This window comes from Calidris pugnax, unplaced genomic scaffold (genome assembly GCF_001431845.1).
Source record: "Calidris pugnax isolate Ruff unplaced genomic scaffold, ASM143184v1 scaffold44, whole genome shotgun sequence".
In the NCBI taxonomy this organism is placed as follows: Eukaryota; Metazoa; Chordata; class Aves; order Charadriiformes; family Scolopacidae; genus Calidris; species Calidris pugnax.
Window position 1 is genome coordinate 34313178 of NW_015094506.1, and position 12126 is coordinate 34325303.

Genomic DNA, 12126 nt, shown 5'->3' on the forward strand with positions numbered 1-12126 from the left:
GTTTTACAAAAATGAAAATTAGTACAGGGAAATTTTAGCTGCAGTTAATGCCCAGTCCTTGATTTTCAGTTTGCCTGGAGAGTATACCTTGCTTAACATGGTTTCGAGATCTGTGCCACGTTACGCCAGATCTCTCAGAGAACAGGACTGGCAGGTCCCTTCATGATTCTTCTGAGATATGGTATAACAGTTTTATACTGCTGTCTTTCCCATGGCCAGCTTATTCTAGGAAAAGCACATGGTCTAAATATCCTTCTGCCATCCTGATTTCCGCCTGGTTTAAGATTCTTGGGGCTGTTTGCAACCTTTGTGAATGAGAACAACCTCAATGTTTGCTAAATATAGGATGAGGTAAGTTCTGGCCCGATACCAAAGTAATCCGGGATCGTGACAGTTTCAAGTTCCTCCTCTGAGACCTGAACTAACCTTGTTGTCTTCTTCAAATCAATATGAATAGTGAAAAGCAGAGTGGAGAGTAAGGGGTGTGGGGTGTGGTTTGTTTTGATTTTTATTTTATTATTAAAACTTACCTGGCTTGAGAGTTTCTGTGGCAAATAAAGTTCTCAACCGGATTTAGAAAGGAGTTACCAAAAATCGCATGGTACCAGCAGCCAGAAACAGCACCATTAATAGCACGGTCATATGAAGAGGCCCGTAAATCTTTTTTGGGTGTGATTATCCACTGCTTTAAAGAAGTTAACTCTACACACCTGAGCCGTGATGACTTTTAACTTGTAACTGTTCCCTTTTAATAATAGTCTGGCTTGTAAAATCCCTTTTTAAGGCTCCACCAGGGAGGTGGTGAGGGGGAGTTATGAGGTAACACACGGGTGCCTTGCTTTGTAGGCACGAAGGAGACGGCGTTCATCTACGCGGTGACGTCGGCGGGCCTCGTGCACGCGGTGACGCGGTCGTGCAGCGCGGGGAACATGACGGAGTGCTCCTGCGACACCAGCCTGCGGCACGGTGGCTCGGCCAGCGAGGGCTGGCACTGGGGCGGCTGCTCCGACGATATCCACTACGGGATGGCCTTCAGCAGGAAGTTCCTGGACGTGCCCGTCAAGAACCTAACGGGCCAGAGCGGGAGCGGGCTGGCGGCCATGAACCGGCACAACAACGAGGCTGGGAGGCAGGTATGTGTCACCGTCGGGAAGTGGCAGCAGTCGCTTCTTCACCTTCATTGACCAAGTGACATCAACCAAACCAGGCCTGTCCTTGGCCGCAGGTACAGGCAGGGCCAATGGCAGGAACAGCACTAATGTCACCAAAGCAAATGGGCACAAACTGGGAATCAGAGCTGGTTTTAACTAACTAACTAAACTCCACAGGTTGAAATAAAACAAAACAAAACAAGAATTGGATCTGGAGTGCTTATCAGAGTATCATAAATAGGTATTTGATGTTCTGTAACAAACTTGAAATGGTCTTTTTATCAGCATGATGCATTAGGAGTTTTTTCACTGATTATTCTATTGTTATCATGACCTGCACTTTTAATCCTCTCTAATACTGAATGAGCAGGCAGACTGGACACGAGGCATCATTACCCATCCACAGTCTGGGGTCCATGGCTGAGAGCAGAAGTCTAAAATCATTCAGAGAGGAAACTGAGAGTTAACCTTTTATTTTAAAAGATGGGATGAAAATGATATCTCTATTTCAGAGTAGCCTGCTGGTTAGGGCACTCCTCAGGGAAGTGAGAGGAGATTGGCTTCAGATAGCTCTTCTTTAGCTCAAAGGGCTTCAAACTCACAGTGGCAGAAGAAATGTGCGTGTAGGTGTGTGACATTGGGTCTTCCTGTCCTGTTCTGCAGAGGATGATAAATGGGGGCAGAAACAGCCAATACAGGGAGATGTGAGTCTGTAATCTAGTGCTCGGGGCTTACATCTGGAATGGCAGAGACTTGGATTCTGGTTCTTGCTTTAGAATTCTTTTCTCTGCTTTACCTTGGAGTTTTTAACTTTGTAAGTCTTTAATGGCTCTCTCTGGCCCCATAAAACTTTAAATCCATTCTGCTCAGTGACACAGCTATAACTAAAGAAAAGAAACGGAGACCCTGTGGTTTTTGACTACACATACTGATGGACTCCATTGTAACTCAGCAATTTCCTGTAGCCAAAGCAGCATCAGTGGGTTTTACTGAAAAGAACTTTCCTGTCTTTCATGGATGGGGAACAGCCATAGTGAGCCATCGTAAGAACCATGGAGATATAATTGCAAACTATTTTAATTTAAGCTCATTTTTTTCAGTTTATAAGGTAATATATGTTTTTTAATTTAATTAAGTTACGTAGTTGGGAAACCAGAAATTTTTTCAGGGGCATAGGCCCTTTTCAGGACTGAAGTAGAAGAAGAAAACTTTAAACCCAGTTACTGTGATATTAGTTACTGTGGATTAGCTGCCAGACAACTAAAATCATCTCCAAGGAAAGGTGGCTTGTATTCGGTAGTAGGGGATGATAATAAGAGGAACACAAGATTAAGTGATCATTTCCTTAGGGAAAGAGCCAAGGTTCATTTATCATGTTTGTAGAGAGGAATAGTGAAGGGAGGAGATAATAATCTCCATGAAATTATCTCTTTTAATTTAATAATTTTTAACATATGGTACAGATAGTGAATTTTTATTTCAATACTCATGTTTGTCATTAGATAGTGCTGTTTTCTTGGATCAGGGTGACCGTGGAAGTGTAGGGAAGAAGACTGCAAGGCTCCAGAAAAGCTTTGAAGAGAGAGAGATGTGTTTAGGTGGCAGCGACACAGGTCTTCTCTTTGATAACCTGTTCTCTTGTCTGCCTTTAGCTTTTTGTTAGCAGCAGCAGTAGTTTGCTGTCCTTTTGTCTTCAGTGACAGTGCTGCCTTATGGTCTTCCCGTACCATCCTTGCACTCATCACTCGTTGCTGCAGGTGTGACAGCACAACTGCCCGGGGTCTCGTGCTGTGAGCTCTACCAAGGAACCCTTCAGCTTTGAATAAACACACACACACACACAGAGCCTAGAAGATAAACTTCTCTTTCGGTGTTGCTTTCTTTAAAGTTAGATTGGTTCCTTGATCTCATCTATAGTGGTCACATGGACTTATGTCATGAGGACAGGACTGACTGGCAAAGGAGAAGAGTGCATTCAGCCAAGATAATGTATTTTCTAACAGTGAGCTGTAGATAAAAGGCGTTGGAGGATGTGGTTAATCGAGTCTTCATTTTCAATGAATAGTATTTCTGACAGGATCCAGGTTAATCTTAGTTGATGGTTAGATGCATGAAAATCTAATAGATTCTGAGTCCAGATCTTTAATGTCATGCAACTGCAGTATCTTCTATTGCTATTCATGTTGAGTGGTACCTATTGCTATACCTGACTTCATGAAACCAGACTGGCTGTCGGTTTCCAGGTATGTGGTAGAATCTGGCCCAACAGGATCCATTTAGGACCTTTTGGGGTTTCAGGATTTTCACGATTCTGAGCTCTCCAATAAGGCACTCAAAGTACATCGTCACAGGCTTATTTGGTGCACACAATGCATACACTTGTTCCTTTTCCACAACACTGTGTTTTTAAAGAAACCCCATCCACTGCAAGCCTGAAAGGCCAGAAGACCCTTATTTCACTGGTTTTCTATCAATGGTGTATTTTGTTGTTCATTATCTTGGAAGAAAATATGCAGAGTATTTAGTCAGCTTCCGTGCATAAATATTTTGTAACTTAATGTCAAACTGTAGGATAAAGCAAATATTTTGACCACTGTCCAGACTGAAAGAGAATGTTTATTGTTGGTACTTTGGATTTCTAGCAGCAATATTAGCTGAAGTAAAGTTTAGCAGAACTCTTCATTTTTGTAATTTCAAAATCCTTAACTAGGAAATGTAGGAAAATGTTGACCTTCGTGTTTTGGGGCTTAGAAGAAGGATGTTTTGCAATATATTTTGGTACCTTATGACCTTTTGTAATAAATACTATCATGTTCCTGATTCTGTGTCTTGCAAGAGCAGCCTTCCAGGGACAATACTTCTGTGTTTGTTTGGAGTTACTAAAGGAACTGGTATGTGAAAAATTCTCTTATTCCTTTCCCAATTTCATATAAAATGTTCTTATACATTTCTATATCTCATAGTTATATCCAAGATATATAAATCTTAAGACATTAAGGGTCCTTTGACTGAGTTTTCCACTCTTTAGAATACTAACCTGAACCTCAGAAGATCCAGATTTCATTCTTCATTTTGCCAGAAGATAAATGTTCATGGTCTTTTAACATTGTAATGATTAGTGTACTTAGATGTGCATATGTGAGTTGGGTGCCTCTGTTCCTTATATGAAAGGATGAGGGGACTCAGGCACGATGGGTTGACTATTGTTGTAGTAGTATGTTTTTACTGATGGAAGAATTTTGCTCAGTTTTCCACTTCTGGTTAATTTATTTGATTGGCAAGACTTGTGTTTTCACATAGAATTAGCTGGGCTCATCAGAGAGTTTATTTTTGCTGATACTTGTGGGTTGGTAACAAACTCACCACCAGCCTGCAACTGTTCTTAAGTGCTGTACCTTCTGTAGGACATGTGCTTCTCTTCATGGATAGTCCTATTAGTTCTACCTGTGGCTTGAATTAGGCTGTTTGATTACAGGCATTGATTCTTGTTACAAAACAACTACTAGCAGCCCCTGTCTCACAGAGAACAGTGCCTGCAAACAGAGGGCTTAGCTTGGAGATATTAAACATTAATTGACATTAAGGGGTATGCAAACTGTGATTCCACTGACATTCTCCTTCACTGCAGACCAATCTCTGCTTTCTGCCCATCTGCCTGTTGTAGCCACACATTCCCAGCCTACGCCGCTCCCTCTGTTCATTGTATTGGAGTAGTGAAAGGAAGTCAGTTTAAAAATGATCTTTTTTTCAGGTTAATTTTTAATGCAGACCAGTGTATCCAGCTCATCACTTAACCCTCTTGTTGTGCTAGTACCACCAGGGCTGAGGGCAGCAAGTGGCAACAGGGGCAAGAGGAACTGCTCAGGTGGGCTTGTGGCTGAACACAACACTCGTGGATCCAGCTCAGTTCCACGCTGATTGTTTCTCACAAGCAGGCAGGAGGTTTTGTGACCAGCCTAAGAAAACTGAAAATCTGTCCCAGCCTGTACAGGACATGTCTATCCATTGTGTTTCTGTAACAGTGCTCCTCTGAAGTTCTCTGTGCAATTTTGTTCTTTAGCCAGACATTCAACTATGGGAATTTGTTCACTAAAGTTCACATGGCAGCCTGAGATCCAGTGGCATGTTTTGTGATCAGCCAAAGCAAGACGTCAGCTCCCTGTTCTGGCAGAAGAGGCAACCCAAAATATGTTGGAGTTCCAACCGGAAAGCTTGCCCATCCTAGAGCTGGGAAGCAATAGCCCGGGGTCATGCACAATTGTGATGACACCATAAATCATTTTAAAGACACCATAAATCATTTTAAAACAGAGTACATCAAAGATTCATCTGAGAATCCTGAGCAACATAGAATAAAAACACAAATGTTTGTAACTGCTATGGATGTTCTCAGGGCTTCTGCCCTCCATCACATTTGTAGTTCTTGCATTCGTCTGGTTGTCCATACACTTCTAATATATGCTGCATCTTTATATTTTGATATCAACCTGAGTCTCCAGCATCAATTTCTGCTCCTGTTTAGAAACTCCCTTTCGTTTTCATTAATTCATTCTCGGAGAAAGACTGCAAGTGTCATCTGCTGGGCTGCTTGCCCACATGGAAGTAGCTCACCCTTAGCCCCTAGCAGACATGTCTGTGCTTCCTCTGACAATTTCTGGATCCTTCTGCCTCATCCAGATTTTACTATGCCTGATTTTAGCAGTCTTGGAAGTACACTTCTTTCTCCAAGCCAAATAGTATATATTTCCCCTATCGTTTCTTCCCTAGTTAGTACCCTGTCATACTGCCACGAAAGCAAGGATTACATCTGTAACCTTATAAATCTTACAGCATAATGTGATTTCAAACTACTTTGAGATTCTAGTTACTTGCCTTGATACAAGTAACTGATCATTACAAATTGGAAATTCTATTAAATCCCTTCTGTTTGTAAATTGTGTGTAAAGTTTGTCTTTTGACATCGCATTTCTCTTTTCCTTGTCATTTTATTAGGCTATCTGTATTCTGTCAAAGACTTTCTGTCTCTGAATCTCAGAATCTCATCTGCCTCAATCACTGTTACATCTTAGCAATGCATATTCTGACTACCCAGTGATTCCCTTATTGATAGGTTCTTGAGATAGGAGCACAAGGTCAAGCCTGTCTATGCAACAGAAACTAGCCTGTGAAGGAGAGAAGATAAGCATCTACAAGAAGTCCTGCCAGTTGGTTTGCCACTGAAAAGAGTCTGTGTGTTCTCGGGGTGAGGGTCTGCTTGTTGCAGCATTCTTTGTTTCTCCCAGGATAGGGGACAATCTCCAATCCCACAGGCAATACATGGCCCCTGGAAATATCTCCACTACTGGTGCCTCACTTCGGCAGGGTTAGTTTGCACAGGCTCATGGCTCTTCTAGGTCAGGGCATACACCTGCTCTGTCTTGCTAATGGTTCTTTGAGTGCCTTGCTCTGTAGTAACCTCTACCAACAAATAGGTCCTGTTCATTCACCAAAGATGTTAACTCCAAGCAAACACTTTGGTCATGTGTATTTTTAATAATGTTTGTAGAGTTATATGCAAATACCAACTCGGGCTTGTGTCAATATCTTTGGGGCAGAACGTGCCAGGAATCCTCAGCTCCCACTGAAATCAATAGATTTAACCACGTAGGACTCACCCCAAACTTCAGTGACCACATTCACCATGATGAAAAATCCCAGTTTTACACACAGGGTAGAAACAGTTCTTTTTGTCTGTTCCATGCCTTGACTAGCTCTGAAGCTTTGAGGATGGCGATTGTGCTGCCCGAGCTACAAATAAGCAGGGACTTGAGTTTATTTCTGGTCCTGCATAGGGTCAGTAGGGCCTGGTAGGATTTCAGGGCTCTGATCTCACTGTAGGATCAAGACTTAGGAACGGGCACAAATGAAACTACTTTCTCAGGGAAAAGCGGAGAAGGGTATTAGATTTGTTTCCCCCTTTTTTTTTCTTCCCTACAACAGTTTGAGAATGACATAGAAAGTTACTGCTTGTTTACAGATTCCAGTTCTTTGAGGCTTGGTCTCCTATAAACTGAGCCAACATTCTTGTGTGCTGCAAAAGCTTAACGCAGGCTGCAGAGTCCCACTGTTGGTCAGACAGTTCTTGTTTAGCCCAGTGCTTGGGCGAGGAAAAGTAGCCCACCTAAGGGTATTATAATATTGGTCATAACTGGGGAAATGTTTGCTGAAACATTGGAAGTTGTAAAAGTAATATGTATGCAACTATCAAATGGTGTGAAATAGAGCCATTATGCAACTGGAAACACTAGAAAGCCATGATAGTACTTGTATGCCTAAGTTAGTTACAAGAAAAGGGCTCAGTCCTATAATTGAGAAGCACCTGCCATTTGCTCCAGAATACCTGAATTGAAGATATGTCTGCTGAGCTGTAGCAGCTCCTTTGATAGTCTTTCTCTGGAGCGCAGAGACACGAGCATCTTCCTGCTCTTCCAACCTAGGTCTGCCCAGAGGCTCCTCCAGGCTGAGCCCTTGTGCTGCTCCAGGTGTGGAGCCACCCTGGTCCCACAGACACTGTTCTGCAACCTAAAGCCATTCGTGGTCTTGATGGTAGCCTCAGGGCACACTTAAAAGATGGCATAGACCTCCCCAGTGAATGTCTTCCAATGTAGGAACCATGCTGCCACTGCCCTATGCCTGCTTCCCCTCCTGCTATTCCCCACAAGGGCCGTTTGCATTCCAGTGGTGGGAGGAGAAACACAGGATGTGTCCGTTCAGGTCTGTAGGATGCTCCAGAATGAAAAGCCAGCCAGAAACTCAAGCTTTCGTTGTTGTGATTCCATATTGCTGCGTTATCGCCGCTGCAAAGCGCAAATGCAGAGCACTTCTGAAGGTCGGGCTTCTCATAGCGGGGGTCCAGAGCTGCAAACCTGATTCCTGATATGCATCCTCCTGTGCTCTGGCTTCCCCATCACTGAAATGGCAATGGCAGCTGTAATAGTAAACACCCCGAGACCTCTGTGTTCCTGATGTCAGGCAGCATTCCTGATGACTGAAAGGCCATGTCCAAATGTCGTTCTCCCTTTGCTTTCAGGCTGTGGCAAAGCTGATGTCGGTGGATTGCCGTTGTCACGGCGTGTCTGGGTCCTGCGCTGTGAAAACCTGTTGGAAAACAATGCCCTCCTTTGAAAAGATTGGCCGCTTTTTAAAGGATAAGTATGAAAACAGCATACAGATATCAGACAGACTGAAGAAAAAGCTACGCAGGAAAGAGAAAAGCCAGCGAAAAATACCCATCGGGAAGGAAGACCTGCTGTATGTCAACAAATCGCCCAACTACTGTGTCGAAGACCAAAAACTGGGGATCCCTGGGACGCAGGGACGGGAGTGTAACCGCACCTCGGAGGGCTCCGACGGCTGCAACCTGCTGTGCTGCGGGCGCGGGTACAACACCCACGTGGTCAGGCACGTGGAGCGCTGCGACTGCAAGTTCGTCTGGTGCTGCTACGTGCGCTGCCGGAGGTGCGAGACCATGACCGACGTGCACACCTGCAAATAAACGGGGTTAAGCACAGCAAACACGGCCAACTGTCCCGCGCTGTCTGGCACACGCGGCGAGGCAGCAGTGACTCTTACCCATGGGATGGCAGGGGGTCAGCCTCGGGGGATGATGGCTCTGTCCAAACAACGGGTAGTCCAAGCCTTTGTGCCGTCAAAAAGCACCCGAGTGAACAGCAGCCTGCACACAGGGACAGCTAAAACAACAAAAAAGGACTCCCGATGACCCATTTGGACATGTAACCCCATGAGTGGGGACAGACACTAAACTTTCCAAGCCTTTAATAGCCACAACGTCATGAAGATCCACGTGGTCGGTGGGTACAGTGGAGAAAACTCAAGATCTCGTTAGCTAGAGACTGAAGAGTTAAGAGGCCGTGTAAGACACGTTAGATATAATCCTTATGTCTGTATTTTTAAAACTGGGACTAGATGGCCCATTTCTGCAAGCTTTATGGAAAAAAAAAAAAAAAATCTGTGTTCCTGATGTCAGGCAGCATTCCTGATGACTGAAAGGCCATGTCCAAATGTCGTTCTCCCTTTGCTTTCAGGCTGTGGCAAAGCTGATGTCGGTGGATTGCCGTTGTCACGGCGTGTCTGGGTCCTGCGCTGTGAAAACCTGTTGGAAAACAATGCCCTCCTTTGAAAAGATTGGCCGCTTTTTAAAGGATAAGTATGAAAACAGCATACAGATATCAGACAGACTGAAGAAAAAGCTACGCAGGAAAGAGAAAAGCCAGCGAAAAATACCCATCGGGAAGGAAGACCTGCTGTATGTCAACAAATCGCCCAACTACTGTGTCGAAGACCAAAAACTGGGGATCCCTGGGACGCAGGGACGGGAGTGTAACCGCACCTCGGAGGGCTCCGACGGCTGCAACCTGCTGTGCTGCGGGCGCGGGTACAACACCCACGTGGTCAGGCACGTGGAGCGCTGCGACTGCAAGTTCGTCTGGTGCTGCTACGTGCGCTGCCGGAGGTGCGAGACCATGACCGACGTGCACACCTGCAAATAAACGGGGTTAAGCACAGCAAACACGGCCAACTGTCCCGCGCTGTCTGGCACACGCGGCGAGGCAGCAGTGACTCTTACCCATGGGATGGCAGGGGGTCAGCCTCGGGGGATGATGGCTCTGTCCAAACAACGGGTAGTCCAAGCCTTTGTGCCGTCAAAAAGCACCCGAGTGAACAGCAGCCTGCACACAGGGACAGCTAAAACAACAAAAAAGGACTCCCGATGACCCATTTGGACATGTAACCCCATGAGTGGGGACAGACACTAAACTTTCCAAGCCTTTAATAGCCACAACGTCATGAAGATCCACGTGGTCGGTGGGTACAGTGGAGAAAACTCAAGATCTCGTTAGCTAGAGACTGAAGAGTTAAGAGGCCGTGTAAGACACGTTAGATATAATCCTTATGTCTGTATTTTTAAAACTGGGACTAGATGGCCCATTTCTGCAAGCTTTATGGAAAAAAAAAAAAAAAAGAAAACAAACGAAGATGGGGAAATGTTCTGCTGTTGACCATGAAGCACTTGCTTTGCAGCTGCTTTGCATATGGAGGAGGGTCCATCAACATGGAGCAAGCCATGTCATAGAACCATAGAATCATAGAATGGTTTGGGTTGGAAGGGACCTCAAAGATCATCGAGTTCCAACCCCCCTGCCATGGGCAGGGACACCTCCCACTAGAGCAGGTTGCTCAAAGCCCCATCCAGCCTGGCCTTGAACACTTCCAGGGATGGGGCATCCACAGCTTCTCTGGGCAACCTGTTCCAGTGCCTCACCACCCTCACAGTAAAGAATTTATTTCTAGTGTCCAGAGAAGAGGGGCTGGATCTCAGCTTGGTAAATGTGAACAGCATACCAAATAGCAGCCTTGGGAGTTTTTATAGGTTGTCTTTCAAATACACAAAGGACAGGTCTGAGGAGGGACAGAAATACAATTTACTATTTGAAGGAAATAAATTCCTTTGCAGGCGTTTCCTCAGTATCTGAACACACAATTTTCAAGTCAGCTGGTCATCACTCCACTGTTGGACTGGATGCAATAACCCGCCACGTTCAACCATCTCGCTGGTGGTTCACCATCATTTCCACAATTAACCATACAAGATTCAGCCCAAAGAAATTTGCCATAAAGTGAAAGGTTTTTTAAAACATTGCTTTCTCTTCTAGAAGCAGCAGCTAGAATTTTTCATTAGGTTGCATCCTAAGTAAGTTCAATGCACAATGTAATTTATGGATTGGCTCACACCACTAAAACATTTAAAGTGGTATTGATAACATTTTCTCCCCCTTCATATGTTGGCTCAATGTTATTTTACATCTGTGAAAGGTTGTTTATTTTTATGCAATGATTTAATGCCTGGCTTAAAAAGCATCATGTGAAAGGATTTCTGTTGTTTAAATGTGCAAAGACCTATTTTTGATAAGACAAGAAAGTTTATATTTTGTAAATATTTAAATTATGCAAGTTATGTAAAAGGTTTCCAAAACTAATGTGATAAGATTACAGCCTTGACATTTGTTGGTTAGATATTTGTTACTATTGTAGTAGCCTTTAATTGATTTTTATTTGCATGTGCAGGGGGAAATTAGAGAATTACATGAATGTTCTTTTTTTTTACCGTCAGGGTGGTTATAACTATTGCAGTTAATACACACTGATGAGAAACGCTTACTATGATTTTCTAAATGATCAGCTGATTAATATTCTGTATTCTTTTCTTTTCTCCTTTTAAATCCATTTTACAAACAGTGAAATCCTGGCTCCAGCAGTAAGTGCAGAACTCCCACTGACATCAAGGGGACTTGCAAGGGTTTGCAATCCCTTAACTTGTTCCAAACTGACAGTCAGTTTCTAGAAAGAAATCAACATAGACAGTTTGGTTGAGGCTTTCAAAGTTACTTTGAGGAATTAATTTTCTAGCTGTCATTTATTTTCCCATGAAAGATGGTCACCAGACTCCCTGTCACTCTTTACTGGGTGTGTAGGTCAGGAAGAAGCAAACAAAATCTTCTGTGTTGTGGTACTTCACTGCCATATGTGGTGTATCTTAGGAACATCAGTTCAGCAACCACGAAGTCCTTTATCTGCTAGGATTTTTGGACCTTCCCTTCAGATTTGGCCCATCTGTCTCCATTGACCTGGCCAGATAATTATCCTGCAGCCACAAAATCTGCTGTCTATGGGAAGGGAGCTGAGTGTACCATTTGCTGTCACAGGAAGATTCAACACCCTCCATGTGAAAACTGGGATGGGGAGGACACAACCTGGTGGAAGACCCCAAAGAAAGGGTTGTAAACCCCAGGTTGTTCCTATCTTCCAGCAATGAAAATAAACCCACAGTCTCCACAGGCCATGCCACAGCACCCATCGGCAGCACGGATGGGACATGCGGCTGGTCTCTTGATATTAAGGTGTCTCACTCTCTGAA

At 44.1% G+C, this 12126-nt stretch overlaps 1 protein-coding gene across 1 annotated transcript; it reads left to right on the forward strand.

Moving 5' to 3' along the window:
• Positions 1-346: 346 nt before the first annotated feature.
• WNT16 (wingless-type MMTV integration site family member 16) lies at positions 347-12126 on the forward strand. The gene is made up of 5 exons (XM_014963346.1): positions 347-351; positions 578-654; positions 847-1133; positions 8221-8677; positions 9201-12126. Exons 1-5 carry the CDS (start codon positions 347-349, stop codon positions 9698-9700), a joined length of 1326 nt encoding a protein of 441 aa, XP_014818832.1. The 3' UTR covers positions 9701-12126.